The 23525-nt window shown below is 40.0% G+C and overlaps 1 protein-coding gene across 1 annotated transcript; it reads right to left on the bottom strand.

Moving 5' to 3' along the window:
• Window positions 1-1359: 1359 nt before the first annotated feature.
• On the bottom strand, window positions 1360-5662 carry nmur1a (neuromedin U receptor 1a). Its single transcript, XM_038717008.1, is given in 3 exon segments — window positions 1360-1991; window positions 4728-5444; window positions 5447-5662. Coding segments are annotated over 3 exon segments (1305 nt in total). The 5' UTR covers window positions 5649-5662; the 3' UTR covers window positions 1360-1605.
• Window positions 5663-23525: the final 17863 nt, after the last annotated feature.

Raw genomic sequence — 23525 nt, 5'->3', positions numbered from 1 at the left:
TGTATAGCAAGCTGTGTGAATCGATCACGACTGTGACTTTTTATATGTATTTTCTGAATAGAAACTGAAAGTTAAGAAAAAACGGCAATGGAAAAAGTGAAAAATTGGGCTGGCCTTTCAAAGTCAATACTTATGTGAAGTAATTTGTTTGGTCTGTCCATCAGTCTTCCTGCTGTCCAGAGCAGAACAACACTACAGGCCAGACTGCCATGGAGGGTGCTGTGGATAATTCATGAACTTCCCTTTGGTACCACCAAAAACCCATTAGTAGCCCTGCCCTTGACATATAAGGCTCTAAGAATAACAAAATCATGATTATGGTGGACATTTTATTTATCGCTTTCTATTGTGGGGTGTGATGGACAGTGCAGCCCCTAGTGGTGCTAACTAGCAGAGTTTCAGGTGCGGGACCACACATCAACCACGTCATCGCCAGCATTTCCATAAATACCCACACATCCCAACTCCTCTTCTTCGCTCTCGTATTCTGCCCCCCCCTCCCCCCGCCTTTCTCTGTCCTGCCTCCTGATCTTCCTCTTCCTCTCCATAGGGTTATAAGGGGGTCCGATTTCTCTATCGTAGCTTCCCCACAACGCTTCTAAATTCTATTCAGCAACTAAAAGCCTCTTACATCTTCTGTTTCGATCATCAATAAATCACTTAATTGTACCTGTTGATTGTGTGGTCCTTGCTAGTGAAGGGGATGCTAATGAATTTTAGACTGGTCTTGTTAGAGCATAGGCAATGCTAGATTTGAACTGTAAGTCACAGCAGGACAGACTTTTTTTACAAATAGTATTTATAGTTTATCTTAGCATACATAGTAGCTGTCAGATAGGCTTTCCAATGCAATACTGCTGGTTAACCCTGAAAGCGTAGTCCATTATATCTTCCATTATATAATTTAAAAGCATTTGAAAATTCATTTCATTAGAAATTCATTTCAACTCATGCTGTCTTCCATAGCGAAAGATAACAGCAAAGTACACTGTAAACCATAAAAAAGCATTAAGACATTTAGCAGTAATTACTTGAACACAAACATTACTGTAAGCGGTACACATGACTGACAAGCATTTTTGTTATCTTTGGGGCCATTTCTATAGATTATATATCCGTACAGAACAATACAAGTGAAAAGAATATGTCATTAATAATACAAGTCATTTGATATAAACTACATATTACTATACAGTGTGTATTTCCCATTACACCATGGATGATTACAGTAGCAGGATCGGAATAAAATAAGACATTCACTTTTCCATATTATATCATATATCCATCCATCATCATCTTATTTACACTTGGTCCCTTTTTAATTTTTTCTTTTTAATCCTCCGACTTTTTTATACTCTCTAGTTAACCCAGGCACACATTCCTACATTGCATGAGTTATGTGTGAAGTTTGCAAAAGCAGCATAGGAACACTTACACTGTAATCTGACATCTTTTTTTTCTTCCAGTCCAACTATTTTAGGTATTTAGCTAATATGACTGTTCAGTGTGGATGTTGATGACAGTTGATGGATGCAGTGGCTCTGAGCGTCTTTATAAACACCTACCAACAGTAACAATCCCCCCCTGACATAACCTTTAAGTTTTTTAACATGTAAAACTGGTCTCATCTTTCATCTTCACTTCTGCATCTTCTGCCTCGGCATCAACGACAGCGGCACCGTTGCTAAGCGGCACATCACTCAGGGTGCTGCGGAGCGTCACCCGGGTAACACTGAGTGAGTGTTTTCTCGGAGTGATGTGATGTGGCCGGTGGCACATGACCTCCTTGAACATTTCTCTGAAACGTGTGGACATGAGGTTGTACAGGATTGGGTTGACTGCTGAGCTGAGGTAGAAAAACACTCCGGAGATGATGTGCACGTACTGGAAGACTTCCAGGTGGCTGTCAGTCCAGTTATTGATGAAACTCCACATGAGACGGTCAGTGTGAAATGGGGCCCAGCAGAGCCCAAAAACAATCACTAAAACAACTGGAAAAACAGTGAGAGAAAGAGAAAAAATGAGACAATGAGAGTAATGGTAGAGGAGATTTTAATAGCGGCACATTGATTGATGTTGCCAACATGCTCTATCTGTCTCAATTAAATTGTCCTTCTGGTTCTGTGCGTCAGTGATGCAGAGATATTCTGTCCTAGGCATGCTGCCTTTGATTTAGTTATATATTAAATAAATCTTTAGATTCATGATTCATCTGTCTTATATATCATTAGTGGGCCCCAGTCCTCATCCTTAACACTTCTCCTGGTTTTGGAGTGGCCTTCACAAAAGAGCTGGGTGAATTAAACACCAGTCATGACTTGAACACATAATCAGATATACCCAAAAGTCTACATTTTCATCTCTCTAATAAAAGTAATTGTGCATTTTTCTTGAAGGAGACTTGTAACCATACCCAGTAAGCATACCCTATGCACTGAACTGATTGGTCCAGTACATACACTTTAGCTTGTGAGATGTCTGACTGTGAGGTTAGAGGTAAAAAAAAAATTGTCACATCATACACACCAAAATTTCCAATGTAACACAATATGTGGTGTGACTTTGAATGCAAATGTAGGAAGTATTTATATATTTTTCTGTTCTAGTCCATGAACCTCGTTTCAGTAGCCCATTTGTCCCCTGGTTCCCTAGCACCTGACACAGTGGCATTACCCCTGAATACCCCACCCTGACCGGGAATCAAACCCACAATCACCTATACCAAAGTCAGTTGCATTAACCACTGGGCTATCCTGGCGCTAAACATCAGCGTCTCTGTCCAGAAGAGTGCAGTCCCAGTAAGATACTGCGCAGAACCCTCAAACTCCCAGGCCTCTGGTAGAGGAGCCGAGATTGAGGATGACACATACCACCCTGTAAGGTGTGAGGGGGAATTTTTATATATATATATATATATAAGCAGTAGCTCTGCTTTAATCTTGAGAAGCTGCAGAGCTGCAGTCTCTATTCATTCAACTTACAATGTAAATTTCCAGCTAAACTGAGGCTTTTTGAAGACCCTTTTCTCTCTCTCTCTCTCGCTCTCTCTCTCTCTTTCGCCTGTCATTCACCGGTCTTCTATGAGTTTTGCGTGCGTGCCGACAACTACATGCACGTCGCGGTTCCTCGCGGGTCTGTTTCAAGTAGTTTAAAAACGATAAAATGTTCTTTGTGTGGTTCATCAACGGTGATAAGTTATCCGTAAGTCCCGCGAGGTGCAGACAACTCGGCACAACACAAGTGGGCTCCGTCTCTTCAGCAAGTGTTCCTCTTCCGCACACACACACACACACACACACACACACACGCGCGCGCTACGTCTATACATGCGCACTGATGACCCAGGGTTAGGGTTACAATTTTGGATTTATTTACGCACTTTTAAAAACATTTATTGAAAGTTTTATTCTTTTTACATGTTTATTAACAGCATTAAACGCTGAAATATATGAAGCTTCGACTGTGAGACTGACAGTCGAATCAGGCTCAGCCCTATATATGTATATAAATTTCCAGTAAATTATCCCAACCCTAAATTCCTGTATTTGCCTTAATTTGTCCAGATTTTTTTTTGTTCTTCAAATTCAGTTAAACGCATTTTCTCTTTCAGTAGCCAGCTGATAAGGGGTGTGATTCAACTGAACACCTGCACCTGCACAGCCAAGCATCTAAATCAATGTCATAGTATTATGATAAGATAAAGGATAAGATTAATACCTTCACACAGTTTATGCATAATGCACCATGAAAGATCTTTACCTCTTCTTTTGCTTTCACTTTCACTTCTGAGCAATACAAAAGAACATGAGGGCTGTTTATATGATAGTATGTGACTACCCCTGTTAGATCTGAATGAGTCTATGTTTCATATGGAGGAAACCGGTTAATATAGTCAGTTATGTTTGGGGGAATGCCTCATGGATTACACTTTTAACAACATATACATAAGTGTTCCCACAGAAAATATCTAAAATGTTCACTTCTAACATATTTAAATATGTATTCCCAATGCCACAGATGGGTACAGCAATTGTATCTAATTGAAGTATGTGAAACCGTGCAATGAGCCGCAATATACATAATAATGATAATTTATTTATCTTTTCTTCTAGGTCACAGTTTATTAATTATTGTTTAATTGATGCTCAATTTTTGATCAATCAATTCATTTTTAAGTTTATAAAATGTGAGGGTAAAAAAGCGAAAAGGTCCATCACAAGTCCTGAAAGTGATGTTTTCAAATTACTTGCTTTGTCTAATAAATCAACAATCCAGACTGAAAGACGTTCAATTTAGAATAATATGAACAGAAAAAAGCAGCAAAACCTCACATTAAGAAGCTGTAAGCAGAGAACTTTCGGCAGTATTTTATAAATGACTTGAAATATTATCAAAAATGTATTAACTATCAAAATTGTTCATCATTACTTTTATCTTGACAAAGCGATTGACAAATCATTACAGTACTATATTTATTTGAGAAAATTTCTTGCTGGGCTCCCCATGGCTTTCCTTGCGAGGGATTTGCTGCGTCTTAAAGAAAATATATTAGACCCAATGACTCCGCCCAGTTTCAACAGTTAGGTGGTGGAGCCTTCTCTCTTTTATTATCTAGCCTTTAAGAAGTACGCCCTCAGGAGCAGGTCTGGGCTTTGAGGTGACTTTGCGTCACTTTGTTGTGCGGGCTGAGAAAATGAAGACCGTTTGATGGAGCGTTTGATACTCACACAACATTTTAGTGACCTGCCGGCGACGTGCCTTCTGCTGCTGTGTTCTGATGTTACAGAAGCTGTCCTGTCCAAAGCCTGACTTCGCCTTCAGTGCCTGATGCATCTTCTCCCGCTTCAGCTGTAGCCCAATGAGCATATAGAGAGCACTGATGGTGAGCATGGGCAGAAAGAAAAATAGCAAGGTGGTCACCTGGATGGTCGCGTTGTACATCCATTGCGGTTTCACCACCGTGCAGGTCGCTGACTCAGGGATCTCCACATTGATGTTCCCGGAAGGGCCGGAGGAGAGCCTGTGAAGGATGTCAATCCCATGCAGACTTGTGTTTGGCAAAGCACACAACACAGAGACACCCCACACTGTAAGGATGACCCGCTTGGCATGGGTGCGCGTTACCACATACTTTGCACGTAGCGGGTGCACCACAGCAATGTAACGCTCTACGCTTAGTGCTGTCACATTGAGGATAGACGCCAAGCAAACTGTCTCGAATAGGAACGTTTTAAAGTAGCAGCCGCCCTTGCCCAGGAGGAATGGGTAGTTCTGCCACAGCTCATACAGCTCTAATGGCATGCCGAGAAGCAGTACCAGCAGATCAGACACTGCCAGACTGAACAAGTAGTAGTTTGTTGGCGTCCACATCACTTTGTTGCGTACAATGACAGTGCACGTCAGCAAATTCCCCACCACACCTACCATGAAGATGACAAGGTAGAGAGGCAAACGGGAAGGAACACAGTCGATCGACGAGGCCCCAGGTATTTCTCCAGGTACTTCTCTAGTGTCAGACATGCATCTTCCAGACTGATGTGGCTTCCGTTCACGCCAGAGGTCAGATTGGTGCAGGTTTCCCCTGGAGGACAAAGCCACTCGCCTTTTTCATCCGTTAGATCAAAAGAGCAGTTGTAAGAAGCCGACATCCTGCTCAAGTAGTCTCGCTATCTGAGAAAAAGAAAAGATGAAGCAGTTGGTATTAAATGCCGTTTTAAAGTTTTGAACACTCACAGGAGAATAATGATTAGAGGGTAATCATATACAAACAGGATCTCTAATTATATTTGAACAGGAGTCAAAGTTTTGTTGAATGCTGCAAATGTGCAAGTATCAGCACAAATGAGTAAGGAGTTGTTTCACATCATGACAGTCATCTCTCATCATGTTTCCTGACCAATTCCCAAAACTCTGAATTACAGTGCCTTGCGAAAGTATTCGGCCCCCTTGAACTTTTCGAACCTTTTGCCACATTTCAGGCTTCAAACATAAAGATATAAAACTGTAATTTTTTGTGAAGAACCAACAACAAGTGGGACACAATCATGAAGTGGAACGAATTATTACTTATTATTCAGCCCCCTTAAGTTAATACTTTGTAGCGCCACCTTTTGCTGCGATTACAGCTGTAAGTCGCTTGGGGTACGTCTCTATCAGTTTTGCCCATTCCTCCTTGCAAAACAGCTCGAGCTCAGTGAGGTTGGATGGAGAGCGTTTGTGAACAGCAGTTTTCAGTTCTTTCCACAGATTCTCGATTGGATTCAGGTCTGGACTTTGACTTGGCCATTCTAACACCTGGATATGTTTATTTGTGAACCATTCCAGTGTAGATTTTGCTTTATGTTTTGGATCATTGTCTTGTTGGAAGACAAATCTCCGTCCCAGTCTCAGGTCTTTTGCAGACTCCATCAGGTTTTCTTCCAGAATGGTCCTGTATTTGGCTCCATCCATCTTCCCATCAATTTTAACCATCTTCCCTGTCCCTGCTGAAGAAAAGCAGGCCCAAACCATGATGCTGCCACCACCATGTTTGACAGTGGGGATGGTGTGTTCAGGGTGATGAGCTGTGTTGCCTTTACGCCAAACATAACGTTTTGCATTGTTGCCAAAAAGTTCGATTTTGGTTTCATCTGACCAGAGCACCTTCTTCCACATGTTTGGTGTGTCTCCCAGGTGGCTTGTGGCAAACTTTAAACGAGACTTTTTATGGATATCTTTAAGAAATGGCTTTCTTCTTGCCACTCTTCCATAAAGGCCAGATTTGTGCAGTATACGACTGATTGTTGTCCTATGGACAGAGTCTCCCACCTCAGCTGTAGATCTCTGCAGTTCATCCAGAGTGATCATGGGCCTCTTGGCTGCGTCTCTGATCAGTCTTCTCCTTGTATGAGCTGAAAGTTTAGGGGGACGGCCGGGTCTTCGTAGATTTGCAGTGGTCTGATACTCCTTCCATTTCAATATTATCGCTTGCACAGTGCTCGTTGGGATGTTTAAAGCTTGGGAAATCCTTTTGTATCCAAATCCGGCTTTAAACTTCTCCACAACAGTATCTCGGACCTGCCTGGTGTGTTCCTTGTTCTTCATGATTCTCTCTGTGCTTTAAACGGACCTCTGAGACTATCACAGAGCAGGTGCATTTATACGGAGACTTGATTTCACACAGGTGGATTCTATTTACCATCATTAGTCATTTAGAGATCCTCACTGAACTTCTGGAGAGAGTTTGCTGCACTGAAAGTAAAGGGGCTGAATAATTTTGCACGCCCAATTTTTCAGTTTTTTATTTGTTAAAAAGGTTTGAAATATCCAATAAATTTCGTTCCACTTCATAATTGTGTCCCACTTGTTGTTGATTCTTCACAAAAAATTACAGTTTTATATCTTTATGTCTGAAGCTTGAAATGTGGCAAAAGGTCGAAAAGTTCAAGGGGGCCGAATACTTTCGCAAGGCACTGTAGATTAGCTATGATTGCTGTTTCTGCCAATGAGTTTTGAATTCACTTCTGACAATGAACAGAAGACTGACTGAAGCTTGAATTGCTATCTGTTTCCTGCCCTTGTGGTGGAGCTCAAAATCTTCACAGGCCTTGCCCCGGTGCTTCATTAAACACAAAAATGCAGTATTTTTTAATGAGAGGTGCCATAATGGGAGACCAAAGCAGAGCTGAAAAGAGAGGGAATATTAGATTTACATTCGCCTGAAACAATAATCCAAATGAATACTGATGTTGCTCAGTGCCAGTGTGAAGTGGCCAAAGTTTTTCTTAAAACAGCTGGGCACTGTAGTTTTTAGCACACACATTTTGGACAACAATGACACAACAGAATGAGCTATTGCATATCAGGCTTCAGGTAGAAAGGGTCAATTATTAATTTGAATGGATTTTTGAATTAATTTATTTTTAGTTTTGGTCTTTTCATGGGATATATTGATAATAAAAAAAATAATATCACCACATTTATGCTTTAACCTATTTGAACTGTCAATGGAAATGTTTCAGGGACAGGAGCACAGCAAAATTGGGGTCATTAACAGGGGGAGGCTTTGGGAAAAGAGCAATCATGAAGACTGCAATAAAAGGTCTTCTGTAGTATTCTTTACTCCATTACCTCAATCTTCCACAGTGGGTGAAGAGTGGGAGTGAAGTGGCAGGGCTTCATTCCCTTTGAAGGCTGCAGTACAATATGAATGGCACTGTCACCGTTCTGATTTTGTTTCCCAATCGGGAGATCCATTCTAATAATTGTACAGCATGTACTCGCAGCACTGAGTCACTAGATTAAAGTGGCCCAGGATGCTAGGTGTACTAGTATTATGTACCTTTTGTCACATCCTGTTGAGCCAAATTCATCTTTTTCATATTTAAGTTTTTTGTTTATCCAGGGCGCATTTACTGAGAAAACACAGTTATACACATTTACACCTGGAAGTTGCCCAGTACACGGTCTGATCTGTTGGCATTAAAGCAGCTGTACTGTAAATTGGTTAAAGGAATAGTTCAGCATTGTGGGAAATGTGTGAAATCTGTATAAAACTATACAAAGAAAATGGGACATAAAAAAAATCAGAGAGTGGATGACAAATTGGTATTTTTACACTTAATTATACATGAGAGATAACATTTTATTTGGTGAGCTTTGAGGTGCAGGTGGGATTTGTTACCTTTGAACCAGTCTCGCGGTTTCCCCCTGTATCTGGTGTTTGTGCTAAGATAAGCCAACTGGCTGCTGGCTATAGCCCCATATTTCCCCAAAATGTCAAACTATTCCTTCAAGGCCACCTCAACAATAATAATGAGGTCCATGCTTTTTCACTACCCTGACCAGATTCATCCTGCCAGTCTAGGGATCAAACCCGCAAACTTTCTGTAGCCTTTAGGCCACTGCTTGTGTATTACAGTGACAGATCAGCAGATTCTCATTGCCAGCAGTGTGTCCTTGAGAAGTATTGTACCTGCTGTTCAAAGGAACACACATCAGAAAGCAGTGACTCATTACTTATAATCTTTGTATGCTTTTGAATTTCCGGTCGAAGGAAAATGATTTGGTAATAATTGTGTTTCTGGGTGAAGGGCTTTGTGAGACCTTGAACAAGATGAAAGTTCACATCTGTCATGTTAATTCCATCATTAAATGACTGTTTGCATGGAAAGGAATTTTGCAAAATGATTTGTTTGTAAATTCATAACATAAAGGAAATTTGATTGTGCTTTACAGAGGAACATCTGGGAAAGATTTACAAAGGGATGTTACATGATTCCATTATGAAGTGGTGGGTAGTGTTTTTTGTTGGTAATTCTCACTCTCATGGTGGTTTACCATTGAAACCAGGAGTGAATGAACTGTTTCACTTGATGAGAGCAGATTTGTTTTTTTTTTGTGAAAGGTGAAGAGCGTCCACCCAGCTGAGGCTCTGGGTTGGCCACATCCACGCTACCTCCACTTATGCTAATGTGTCTATTTGCACAATTAACAAACAGCAAGTTGTTAAAAATCTAATCAAAAGCAACACAAGCTAATGTTTTCATTTATAGTTCACAAAGGGTCCTCTTGCACAGTATGCATTCCTGGATATTAAATGTTCATCTGCAATTTTCTGTAGTGGTCCTAGTAATATTTGTTCTTACTGAAGCATGACACATGACATGGTTAAGCTATGTTTGAGACTGACAACATATTGAAATACTGAATATTTTTTAAAACAATTTGATCTGCTGCCAAAATATTCCAGTATTACATTAATATATTACACAAATGTAGATCTCTTCCTTGAATCACTTAAAAATTAAAATAATAGTATTGTATTAGTAGAAGTATTAAGACAGCCTATCATTTTTAAATAACTTCTTTTGTTTTAAATGCAAGAATCATATATAAAAGCACGTCTTCTGATGCTGAGCCAAAACTTAGTTACAACAGTCATTGTCCTAAAACTAATGATAGATAATGGCTGTCTGGGAAAGAATTGGGCACCGATGGAAATCTTTAATGTAAGGTAGTAGATAATATGTTGTCAATCTCCAGGGGGAGAGCCATTCTCTGCTTTTGAATGCAGCTGAACTGCAGTTCTATGCTCTGGAACAGAACACATGAAAATGACAAAACACAAGCAAATTAAGAAAATATTTTCCTCAACTTCACATCAGATGGGCGGCATTTTGGGAAGCACGCTCCCTATATACAAAATACAACAAATACAGAAATGTACTGCAAATAGATAAGAACATGTTTACTAGCTTGCAATATTTGCTTGTTCCCAGAATACTTCCTTCCTTAAGTTAATCCCATAAAACAACTACTAATTTGTGTAATTTACACAATCTCTTCTAGTGTGAATCTATACGTAATCATAATGCTGCCTATTTGACCCTCCTATGCTTAAAAACATATTGATGAGGACAAAAAATGATTTCACTGCCAAATTGTTTCCTAAATTCTGTGTTGTCTGTTTTCATTTTTCTAAATTCTGTGTTTTACAATTTTAACAATTCAATAAGACAAAACATTTAATCAGTCTATGTGCAATTATTTATGGGGACAGTTCACAATGAATGTATTGTTGCAATACTTGTACAGTGAATTGTCCCTTATTAAATAGGTTATTATTTGATTACTGACAATTTCTTCCCACTTAACTTCTGCAGGAAAGCCTCCATGATGCTTGACGTGGATTTTTACGGAAAATCTGACTCCACCCACACAGTCACAAAGTCTTCAATGAGCTTGTCTTGTCTTTCATTTGCCGATGTTGTACTTTTGAGAGTTTGTTGAAGTGATGAGCTCTAGCAAACACGCTGACTTTGATATGACCATGTGTGTGTGTGTCTGCCCTCGGTGAAACACCGACAGAGAGCAGAGGAGAGAAGCAGGCTGCTCATAAATGACAAGTAGATGAAAACAAAACAGCAGTATAGTTTTTCTGTTTGTTTAGCTGTGTGCTGTGAAAAAGACTCTTTCAATGGAAAGCTACATTTTGGCAGATTCCGCGACATTCCGCATTTAACAGCTAATTCCATTTTTATTATTCTGTGATTCCCATCCGCGTTTACCGCATCGCGTAAATCACAAGGCCCTAGGTTTAATGCAGGGAACCTTTCTGCACACTGCAGAAATGTCTCTCCTACTGTCTTAGTAGCCTAGTCTACTTTACAGTCTAGTAGTACAGTAGTGTTCTGTAGTTTTTTCAAATTCCTTTTTTATAAACTTTTCCTTTGAATTGGCGTGCTCCCGCGAGGTTAAGTAATTAATGAATTGTTAATTAGTAGTTTGAATGGAGGACTATATAGTAGATAATAATGATTAACTAGACCACTGACTGGGAGATAATATGTTAATGAATCCTCAGGTAATGATTTCTTCATAAATATCTGTGAATCGACCTAGTGACCAGCATCTGTGAAAGCAGCTCTCACTCACTCACAGAAATCAATATCTGGTCTACAACCGCTGACCACCTTGTCCCTCTTCACAATGATGACGACAAAGATGATTTGCTTTTCTGGTAACTGTCATTTTCTTTTACATTGTACAGTTATATTTGTTTTTTCATATTTGGCATTGTTACAAAGTTAAAAGCAGAAGGAGGTAAGAGAGTCTGACATTCAAGATGACATTCAACCAAGGTCCTATTTGTGTTTTAACTCAGGATATATTACTTACTTTGTATGAATTTTGGCTGAATGAGTGACCAGGACACTTGGGGATTTTGATTTTCTGTAGATTCTGTACTCTAATGACTCTAATGTGGTTTTAGTTCAATTATTTTTTGTTCAATTACTTTTTCCCCGCAACCCTGTTATGCTCAACGTGGCAGTTGCTTGTACAGAAAGACACCACTTGGATAAATGAACGTGACAGACTAGACACACATTAAATTACAGCCTCAATGTTGTAGCCTAAGCCAATTACGTTGGTTTCACACACAAATATCACAATAACAGAAATGTCCAAGAATGTGCACTGTTCCTGATTTGAAACATCAATTTATCAAGTTATTTATTAACAACTTGAGGATATGATGTTTTTTTAAACAATTATTTTTGATTGATTAAAACGTAACACTGTTGAAATAACCTTTGAATTGAATAGAAAGGTAAACAAAATATAATAAGTGAATAGATTTTGCTGATTACACCAATGATGAAGTGATTTTGATAATGGATAGTGGATATATACATTACAGTGATTTATCCCTGAACTCACAATATTTAGCTTCCAAAGAGCATACATCTTCTTACCTTTAATGTGTTCCTTTGTTAGTCCCAGGCGTAAACACAGATTATTGTCTTGCGTGGAGTGTGAACAATGTGCTGCTGTCTCAGTCTACTCTCATCCTGGTCTGTCGCTCTCTCCTCAAGCCTCACTCACAATCACAAACATACATACAGTATGCACGCTCTCTCTCTCTCTCTCTCTCTCTCTCTCCCCCCCCCCCCCCCCCCCCCCCCCGTCATCCTCCCTCACCACCACTCTCTCTATACTACACACATTTAGATACACACATTAAAAGATATTTAAACCTACATAATAAGTCTGCCCACACTTACAATTTCATTACTGTAAATGTAATATGGTAACAATATGAGCTGCCTTTCACATTGAGACAACACTCCTTCATTCATTCATTGTTGAGAAAAAAATACCTTCTGGGTATTGAGCTTCCAGTCTGAATGTCTTGATATCTGCTTCTACAGTCATTACAGTTTTTCACAATTGCGGTCACGGTCCAGGGCATGTAGAAAGTGTTTATTTGCGTATAGGAAACATTTTCCATGTTTACAGTTTTTCTCAATTGCTTATACACATTTCTTGAAATGATGCCTCTTTTTATCCAAACTCTAAACACAAATCCACAACTTCTCACCCAATTCCCTAAACATCCTATTTTCAGATCAAAATGAAGCTGTCCACTCAAAACCATTCAATCTTGCTGAAAAACCAAACTTTGCCCTCAGACATAATACCTCAAAAACACACACAATACAGTTTTACACACTGGTAAGATAAATACAAAACAATACTACAAAAACTGGTTATTATGTTGCTTTTGGTTCTCCCCCTCAAAAACTTTTTCACATGATGAACACAAAAGAAATAACAAATGGATACATCTGCACACGTTTTTTATTCCTTAGGGTACTGTACAGTACAACACACACAACAACAGAGATTCTTGTTCTCCACCTCCTCCTCCTCCCTCTACCTCTGACTCCTTCTCCACCTCCTAATCTTCCTCCAATCCCATCTCCTCATCCTCCAACTCCTCAGATGGATAGATAGTTATTATTTACTGCTAAAACACAACTGTTGGAAGGATTGTCATGAAATTTGGTAGTAAACATTCATGTTTCCCTCAGGATGAATTGTAATACCTTTTATTGACTGACTCAACATCTAGCGCCATCATCACATCAAAACTTTTGTAGTTTATCACTAAATAACTGCTAAACCAATGACATTCTCATAAACATTCTGTTTACTGCTAATTAGCAAATTATTGCAGCTAGCTAAAAACCCCACTGTGCCAATGTACAGAGCCCCTAGTGTGGCTGTAGACTTAGTCTTGTTACTCGATTAATGCAAACAGTTAGGGCTGTCACAGGGAAATAATTTCCCCTGCGGTAATTTGGTGGGTCTCAACAGCACGGTATGCGGTATTATTGCCATTTTTGATCAATGAAGTAATTTGGTGCCATATTGCACAGTAGGTGTGTCTGCGTCTGTCACCTCACTGCACAGCAAGTCGCTAACAGCAGCTTTCTGGTCCGAGCAAGCTAGCTGCTGGAGACAACAGGAGCAAACAGCTGGACCAAACTGGCCTCTGCTATACCTATTAACCTGCCACATCACCCCAAAGAAAATTATAGATAAAGATGACTTAAAAACATTCCTGGAGGTGTTTGAGAAGGTCATGACAACTTTTGGTTGACAAGTGAGTGGGATGTGAGGCTCTTTCTCCTGCCCTCACTTCTGGCAGGCTTTTCTTTCAGCACGCAGCCATCATCCAAAAGTCTGAGAAGCCTTCCAGACTACCTAGCCTGCACACCTCCAAACCATTATTATTTGTTTCTCCCTTCTGCTGCAATCCAGGAGCGATGGATGGCGGTGTACATGACATGGGCACCATGGGAAAGCGCATTCATTGGTAGACGTGGGGCAGATGACACCACCCTCTTACCCCAATCAGGAATAGCCTTACTGAGTACCAGTAAAGATCTAGTTAGATATCTGGTTAGATATTGTGGTTTGACAGATGCTGGCTATTTGCAATCAGTGATTCATGAATGCCTTGTGCAAACAGAGACCATGTTGGAGGTTATGTTCACACATAACCTATATTCACACATGTATCACATGCAGCACACATTTAATCAAGGGCTTGTTTTGCTCCCACCCTTCGCACGCTCTAATTTTTGGCTATAAAGAAGAAGCACGGTTGCAACAGGTGATACACAGCTGGCTGATGCTGCTCCTGTGGGAGAGAGGAAAGGGATGGAGAGTTTGGCAGAGTGCCCTCATGTATCTAATTTTCCCCTATTGATTTTCCATTGGAGCAGTCTCATACCAGTACACAACACTCAGTCATGATAGTCAGCATGTGAAACCTGGCAAAGTACGTGTTTTGACAAGAGATAGGCTGTGTTGGCTAAAATTGGGAAATGATTTTCAAGGCAGCTCATAATAAGCAAATGTGCCCGACCAATGCAAGTTCTTTGTCAGGCACATAGCATATGCTGTAAAGATGAATGGGTATCCATTAAAACAAGAGTTGTATTTATCATCCCCAGACAGATGGCCTGGTGGAGAGATTTAACAAAATACATAGAGGTAATTCAGTTCCTCGCCGTTCATTTCAAAACATGGACGGGACCAGTGGCTTACTTACTGTTGACTTCATAAATGAAGAGAGAAGCATTTGGGCCAGAGACCATAAAATCAGCTAATCTACGCTCAGACTGATTTGCTAAGAGTAAAACTGTAGAGGTGACAGTCCTATCATAGAACACAAGTCTAATTCTGTGTGTGGATTTACATCAGTCAATGGAACCATTGTGGCTGACAGCTGGGAGCAGCATCTGCAGGTGGCCAAGGGCAGGTGCTTGTGCTGTCATTTTGCCAGCATTGACAAGTAACCTAACTTATTAATTTGTTTAATTGAGCTGGCTCGATGACACAATGTATACACAAATCAACTGTTACTATTACTTCAATTACAGTATTTCTCTTGGGAGGGAGGCAGCGATGGCACAGTGATGCAGTTACTGTCAACTAGTAATTAGTGCCCATGTGTGTTTATCTTTCCTCCAGTGCAACATAAAGCTTCTCACGATGCACACCGGTAGCATGTCCCCTGAGCCAGAAAGGGCCAGTCTACCCTGCATAATAGTAGTGTCCCAAGTGTTTGATTTCTGTCCATGCTTGCCTTTTACAGTTGCTTAATTAACATTTTATTGTGAATAACCCATGTGAGTATGTGTGTTCTCCAGTGTCCAGTTGGAACAACACTTTTACACAGTACTTTTATTTTGAGAAGCAATCAACAACTAACATTTTGGGAGATATGGTTGTTTTGATCTGAGTCAATCATTATGTCTGGGTATCTAGTACAGGGTGATCCAAAATGCAAGTAGCATAGCTTTGCAGCTTTGTAGTTTTGTAGTTTTATAAGCTGGCCTAGCTCTGTCAAAAAGTAAAAAATATTCCTTCCAGCCACAGCAAAGAAAGTTTAATTTACACATTGTCTCTTCCTTATTTAACACATGGGAAAAAGAAATGTACAAGTAAGACTGTGTGCTGCAAGGTTTCGATTGATGGACAACTGTGAAAATTAAAGCTATAATCGGAAAGATTTTCATTTAAATAAATGTCTGTAAAGTCACAATATTTTACTAAATGAGGTAACACAATTGTGATTGAGCCTGTGGCCCACTGATGAGACGTATTGCAATGAACTGGGTGTCTGTGGTGGAAAATCCTGTATTAAGCTACTGCTAACTCAAACTGAACATTTGGTGCTGTTGCAGCTTCACATTAAAGGCATTTAACTGGCAAAACACGAGTTGACTTTTGTTATAAAGTAGTCATACAATGTGTTTATCACTGAGTTTAGCACTTACCAATATAGTTCATCAAAAATGTGTCTACAAAACAAAATTGATCATTTTTTGACAGCGGTTTAAAATATTGCAGGAAGAAATGGAACCAGAAGGAGCAGCCACAGTGAGCTGATAAATGAACAGTTACATGCGACGGGCTGCACACTTCCAACTCCTCAGTGTGGTAATCAAAATTCGCTGTGCCCTGCTGTTCGCAGACTCATGCCGTGTGCAGCATAAAATCAGATTACGTTTGCTCTCAGAATGATGGAAAAGGCCATTACTGCCTGATTTCTTTATTAAAACAATACCTGTATATTAAACCGCATGTGCTGTTACCACCAGTAACTACAGGTTGTCGCCAAATCAACCAGTACTGAAATCTTAAAGACTTTAAATTTGACCTTCTAACTCTTTGTAACTCATGATTTTGATTAAGTTTATGGGTTTTTTTCCACTTCAGATGCAGCTAAATAGCAGTTATTCCACAGTCTTGGAAAAGACTGTCTATCTCTACTGAATGCATGGAGAAGAAATATGATTGTTTCCTCTGCCTCTGTTAAAGCTGGCAAACAAGTATTTTTGTCAAAATTCAAGATTGTTCCTTTAAATAGAATTAATAAGGAGTTTAAAATAGTTATTTAATTAAATCGGTATTTTGAAATTGCCTCATTTTGGCTTATCACACAGGCCAAATGGTTTGAAAAATGTGCTTTGTTGCAATATCAGTAGCTATCTCTAAATAAAATGTTATGTGACAGATGATGTAACACATTCAGGGATATCTTAAACAATGAGAGACAGCAATGTTTCTTCACTGCAAGTTATCTCTCTCTGTCTTGGCCCCCTCCTTAATCTGACTCTCATCCTATTTTCTATTTTATTTCCCCTTCTATCTTGCCAGCATGTACAGGGGAAGGAGGTGTCTCACAGCAGACAGAAAAATATATTTTCCTCATCTGAACCTAGTCCGATATATCTATTTCACATCAGAGAAAGCACAGCTCAAAATAACAGCACCAGACGATGAATAGATGTTGCTAAAATCTCATGATACGCCCAAACTTCTGCTTAATGCATTCATAAAACCTCAGCTGTGGCATTATGCACTGCAGATTAATTTTCCACTTTACATTCTTTCTTGTGCTGCTTTTGTCACACACGCTGTAACTGACTGGTTTATGTTAATGTGCCATCAGTGTATTTTAGTGATGTCCAGCTTTCCTTTTGAGTGTGTTAATAGTATTGTATTTAAATTTCAAGAACGTTTATTTGAAAAATTACATTCAAACTCAGGTGGCACCAAAAAATCTACAATGAGACACCTGAAAAGGTGAGTCTCATCAACAACACACACACAATACTTCATAGTATAGTACCATACATTGATATCATGCTGTTTTGGCAAATTTATGTAAAATATTTGTCACATGCGTATGTCATCTCCTCATGTATGAAAATAAAATAATGTAAAGTCACATTGTGTTTGGGTCTTAGCCATGCTAATGGCATAGTTCCAGGGATTGCACACATGGGAGAAATTTGCCTTCAGTACTTTCTGCCTGTTTCTTAAACCTAACCAAGTAGTGAGGCTTTCTAGCTGACCTTTGCTCTAGTGCCACTATCAGAATTGCATGTATATTTAAAGTACTTTTGAAGTGAATGCGGATCAAACGCTGGGACACGCACACACTGCAGCACATGCTTTACTGTGAGCATGTGCAAAAGTGTCCTTATAATCAATTTGTTTAAAAAGGGAGAAAATACACACAGTTAGTTGGAATCAATCTTACAAACTTCCAATCAGGAGTCCTGCACAGCACCAACTGAGCTTAACTTGCACACAAGTATACAAAGATTTGAAATAATTTGACTATGTTCTGGCCTGCCATGTAATGGCTTGAAAAAATGTGGCCTGATGCCTGACTTATTTGCCAACCACTTCTCTAAGATGTTGGTGCATTGTTAGAATGTACCTAATTTTTACACACCCATTTTCGTGACTGCACCTGTGACAATTATCTATCTTTTTAATATTTGCAAAACTGTGTGCCTTGGTATTTTTTAGTTTATGACTTGACTGACTATGACTAGCCTCTCTCTTTTATTTTTTTGGTCTCATAAACCTGATCTTATTAATGTTTTTGATTGTTTACATTATTAAGATGCTGTTGTAAATAATCATTGACTCTGATTTAAACACTATTTAGGGCCTCTGAAAACAAAAATGATTTTGGAAGCATTCATTTTTACGATTTGTCAAGATGTTTTAAAGGTTCAGTGCGTAAGTTTTAGTGGCATCTGGTGGTGAGGGTTGTGAATTGCAACCAACGGCTTAGTCACCGCTCAGCCCTACCTGTGCAAGTGTGTAGGAGAAGCTATAGTGGCTCTGTCGGCTCTTGTGCTAAATAATATGTGTGGTCTTTGTTGGGAGTTGTACATGCGCAGTTCCCAGGTAAGGACTACTAGCCAATCAGAAGCAGAGAAGGGAGGGTCGTAAGAAACAAGGTAGTGTGATCCAAATCAAAGCCGCTTCAGACTGCAACCGTAACCTAGCAGATGGTATAAGTTACTCACAAGTCCACAACCACACTACATCATTGTTCCACATCTTAGCATCAGGACTAAGCGCTGAACTGTTGCCGGTGTTCTGACGATCTATGCTGCCTTCCCGAAAAATACCACCATAGTGCAAATTGATAGACTCGACTCTACTCGGCCCTGCTCCGTTTTCCGTTGCAGACAGTACCCAGAGATAGAACGTAGCTTGTCGTCATAGCGACGCCACACACAATTGCCGCAACGTAATGTTCAATGCGACACTCACACCAGCGATCCCAGCTTTTAAAATATATACAGTCTACGGTTAAAACGTTTCTCATTCCTCAGAATGTAAAGACAGATAAGCAGTATGAAAACCTTCCACCTTTCCTCTGCCGTTGTTGCCGCAGTGGTCTGTGTGACGGCAGGAGCAGAGGGCTCTGTGAGCGGGCAGCTGGCCGGCCTCACGCTCCTCCTCCTCCTCCAGGCTTCCCCCGCAGCCACTTGCGGAGCTCCTCAACTCCAACAATATTCAAGCATTTTTGTTCAGCCATCACTTCTCGTAAAACTGTCAATATTCTAAATCTACACAGCTGATTTCTCACCTCAAAACTTCTCAGAAGTGTATTTAGTGATGAAATTCCATATGAAAACTGTAAAATATAAAACTTTCTGTTGCTTGCCTCCAGCGCACGCAATGATGATGCAGTGAATAGTGACGATTCTCTCTGACCAGTCAGCAGTCTGTCGTGTTTTCACGTTACATGTTAATATCCCTCAGCTCGCTTGGAACCTCGACAGAAGTGAGGTGATATGAAAAAAAGTACCTGGAAGCAGGTACAGGTACAACATTTCTACAATGGAAAACCAAACAAAGCCGAGTAGAGCCAAAGGGCCTCCGCTCAGACTAGCTTGGTTTGAGGGCGTGCCTGACCCCGCTAGCTGCTTGGCAAGCTTTGAGGTGTTTTCATTGTGATGTCACAAGTAAAGGAAGTGAAGGGCTGGACTACAAACGAGCAGTTTTCAAGTGGTTCAGAGCAGTGCTTTCAGTGGGAGATGGGAACTCCCTTTGGGCTGGACTTTGGGCTTTTTCACTTTGAAAACCTGTTACATGCACAAAAAAGATATATAACACAATAAAGGAGAGGGAAAAAGCCAAAAAGCCCAATACCACCTCTTTAAATAAAATGTTACTGCAGTCATTTGTAGTTGGGCAGGACAATTATTTAATTTCCAATTCATATGGCTAATGAAGGCAAAATAATCAACACACAAAAGCCTGGAGTAAGATGATTTCATGAGATGATCTCATCAGACAGACTGCTTTACATCTATTACAGTAATCACACAGCCTCATAGAGCCTGATTGCCTATTCAGGGATCAATTTGACATTAGTAAGTCATATAATCACCTGACATGTTTAACAAACCTTCATGAAGTAATCCTCAATTCAGGTATAACAGATGCAGATGATAATAATGAATAACTTAATAGCACACAGGTATCACATAGCATTTCTGTTTTTCATGAATGATGAATCTCAGCTGAGCAGATGTTTACCAAGACCTGACAAGACTGATGCATGTTAATAAGTCATCACACTGACCTTTTACACACAGACGAACCCTATGCGTATACTTGATCTAAGTACACCACTTACTCTTCGTGTGAAATCTGCAAAGAAATCTATATCTTTTTAAATTTAGTTAGATTTTCTTAACAATGATGTTAAGACATTAAATTGTAATAACAGCTGAAAAAAACGAAAACAATCAACAGATTTCAATGCTGAGTTTCTGCATGTATGCTTGCAGCTGTATTTAGGACCACTACAATTAAATAAAACTCTATCAAAGCTCTGGCAAACTGCGGACATTTTAATTTCCCTACTAAAGTCACTCATACTGCAACACTAAGAGATTCACATGCTGAGCTGGATTGTCACATTTCTTGTTTTGGGCACACTGTGGTGTCAGTGTAGGTTTAGTTATAGCCACGACAGCTTGTCATTTCAGTGAAATTCATTTTTTCTGACATTGTTCCACATCAGCTGACTGAGATGCCTGGAGGTTAGAGGTTGTAAAGACAATTTCAACAACAACGGATGTGTCTGCCAAGTGTTTGCTAGAAATCTAGACTTCAATTTCCAGAAATGTATAACATGCCAGTTAGTATAAATCTCCTTATGTTAACAATGGACAAGACATGCTTTGACCCCTGCTAAGTAGACCTGTTTTTATCTTTTTATGTAGGCACTAAATAAGGATAAAATATCAAGGATGAGTATTATATATTCACATTGTGAACTTTAACAATTATTCTGTTATATACTTACCACAATGGTAGACCACATAGAGGCTCATAAAGTGGTCTTTAATCACACGTCATTTAAATTCTTCAAGGGCGGTAACTATTCTGACTGTATTCACAACCTTATTACAATTAGTTCACGAATAGAAAAAAATAATCAACCAACTACATGTACTGTGGTTGGTTGATTGAAGGGGTTCATTTGTACAATGTCTCCGGTTAATCTGTCATGCACTTGTATAACTTATTTTCGTCTAAGTGCCTCTTAATAATACATTATTGGTGGTATGCCAGTTCTCTGCCAGCAACGCCACTGCTGTCTGAAGGGGCTTCAGATGGATCACCAACTATAAATCCACTCCTGGACCCCCTGCAGTTTGCCTACAGAGCCAACAGGTCAGTAGAAGATGCCGTAAACGATGCTGTAAACATGGTTCTTCACTTCATCCTCCAGTACCTGGACTCCTCTGGAACCTATGACAGAATCCTGTTTTTGGATTTCAGCTCTGCTTTCAACACCATCATCCAAACTCTGCTGAGCATGCTTGACTCCACCTGCAGGTGGATCACAGATCACCTGCCCGACAGGAGGTAGCATGTGAAGCTGTGAAAGCATATCTCTGACTCTCAGACCATTTGCACCAGTCCCCCTTAAGGCTGCGTTCTTTCCCTTCTGCTTGTCTCCCTGTACACCAAAAGCTGCAGGCACCAAGCTACTGAAGTTTGTGGATGACACCACCCTCACTGGAATGAATCTGCCTATAGGAATTAATCGTCTGGTGAAATGGTACAGCCAGAAATACCTGGAGCTCAACGCTCTTAAGACAATGGAGATGTTTGTGGATGTCAGAAAGAGATTGTGGAGTCCTTCCGCTTCCTGGACACCATCATCTCCCAGGACCTCAAGTGGGAGCTAAACATCAGTTCCCTCACCAACAAAGTCCAGCAGAGGATGTACTTCCTGCTGCGGCCTGCAGCTGAAGATGTTCAGCCTGCTGATGGTGCACTTCTACAATGCCATCATTAAGTCCATCCATCTCCTCTGTCATCACCTGGTACACTGCTGTCACTGCCAGGGACAAATGCAGACTGCAGTGCATTATTTGCTCCATAGAGAAGGTGCAATGTTACATCCCCCCAGGACTTACATACCTCCAGGTCTCTGGCAGCAGAAAAGACTATGGAGACCCCTTCCACCCCTGACACAAACAGTTTCAGACACTCTCCTCCTGTGGTCCATCAGGACCAAATCTTCACGCCACATGAACAGTTTATTCCCATTTGCGCTGGACTCATCAATAAGGCCCAGGACCCCCATGGACACCCAAACCTACCCACTTCAATAGTACATCCTGTAAATATTTGCACAAACTAGTCATTATTCTTTTATAACTTGAATATCTGTCAATTTTATATTTATATAGGTTTATGGCTATTGTTACACACCTATTCACCACAGCAAATTCCTTTTTGGGGTAAACACTACCTAGCAATAAAGCTGTTTCTGATTTTGATGCTTTCTATAAAATAAAATATTATGACTAATATTGTTATACTTTAGGTCTGCTTTTAATACTGCCACACATCCTTCTCAGACTGTCCTCCCCAGAAATGAGCTATTCTGTTGTCTGTGTAAGCAGCTTATTATGACCCATATTTACGTGTATTGTTAGGTGATGACCTCTTGTGGTCGAAGTAATTATGACTGTAACAAAGGAGGAAGACATGTGGAGACTGCTGTTCTTGTACCAAGTGAAACCAAAAGTCAACGATAACTTATTTTAACTTACCTTGACTTTTGTCCTTTTCTGCATGTGTCAGGATTTGTCTAGTGTGTGAACAGGTGTGGACCCAAGGGCAGGACACCGAAGCAGAACAGGTTCAGTTCAGAGGTTTAATAACAAAAGGTGAACACCACAAACAGTGGCTGAATAAAGACCAAAGAACCAGGAGAGACAATAATCCAAAACAGGCAAGGTTGACCGAGGCAGGGAAATACACAGACGGCAGAGCACTACCAGCACTACCTATGTAACAATAATCCAACAAGACTGAACAGAACACAGGCATTTAAATACTTTGGCAGACGAGCATGCCGGGAACATAAAACAGATTGGTCACATCAAGGAAAAACAGAGCAGGAAGCAAGGCAAGACGCAGACACAAGGAGAGAACGGACAGGGATACATAGACAAACTGTAACTTGATGCAAGACGAACACCTAAACACACCAAGACTAGAATGCAGAAACAGAGGACACAGACAAAACAGACTGACAAGTGGACTAAAAAAAGAACAAATGACAAAGGACAAGGATGAATGAAACAGAACAAAGAATACATCTAAACAGGAAACAATGAACTAGAGAACAAGATTAAGAACTAATACACAAAACAGGGGATGGTGAAAACAGAACTAGACCAAACATAAAATCACAAGAATAAAAAGGCAAAACAGTAGAACCCAAGACATGGAACCAAAACAAGAGCAAACATCCTTACAGCACATCCAAACCCTAACAGCACATCCAACACTCATGAAATGTCTAATGGCAATTTAATAACACGTGAAAAGCTTAA

The sequence above is a fragment of the Micropterus salmoides genome, unplaced genomic scaffold (assembly GCF_014851395.1).
Source record: "Micropterus salmoides isolate LMB-PRFRI ecotype aquatic unplaced genomic scaffold, ASM1485139v1 Ms_hic_scaffold_13, whole genome shotgun sequence".
In the NCBI taxonomy this organism is placed as follows: Eukaryota; Metazoa; Chordata; class Actinopteri; order Centrarchiformes; family Centrarchidae; genus Micropterus; species Micropterus salmoides.
Note: the sequence above shows the minus strand (reverse complement) of the source record. Positions and strands in the feature narration are given on the sequence as shown.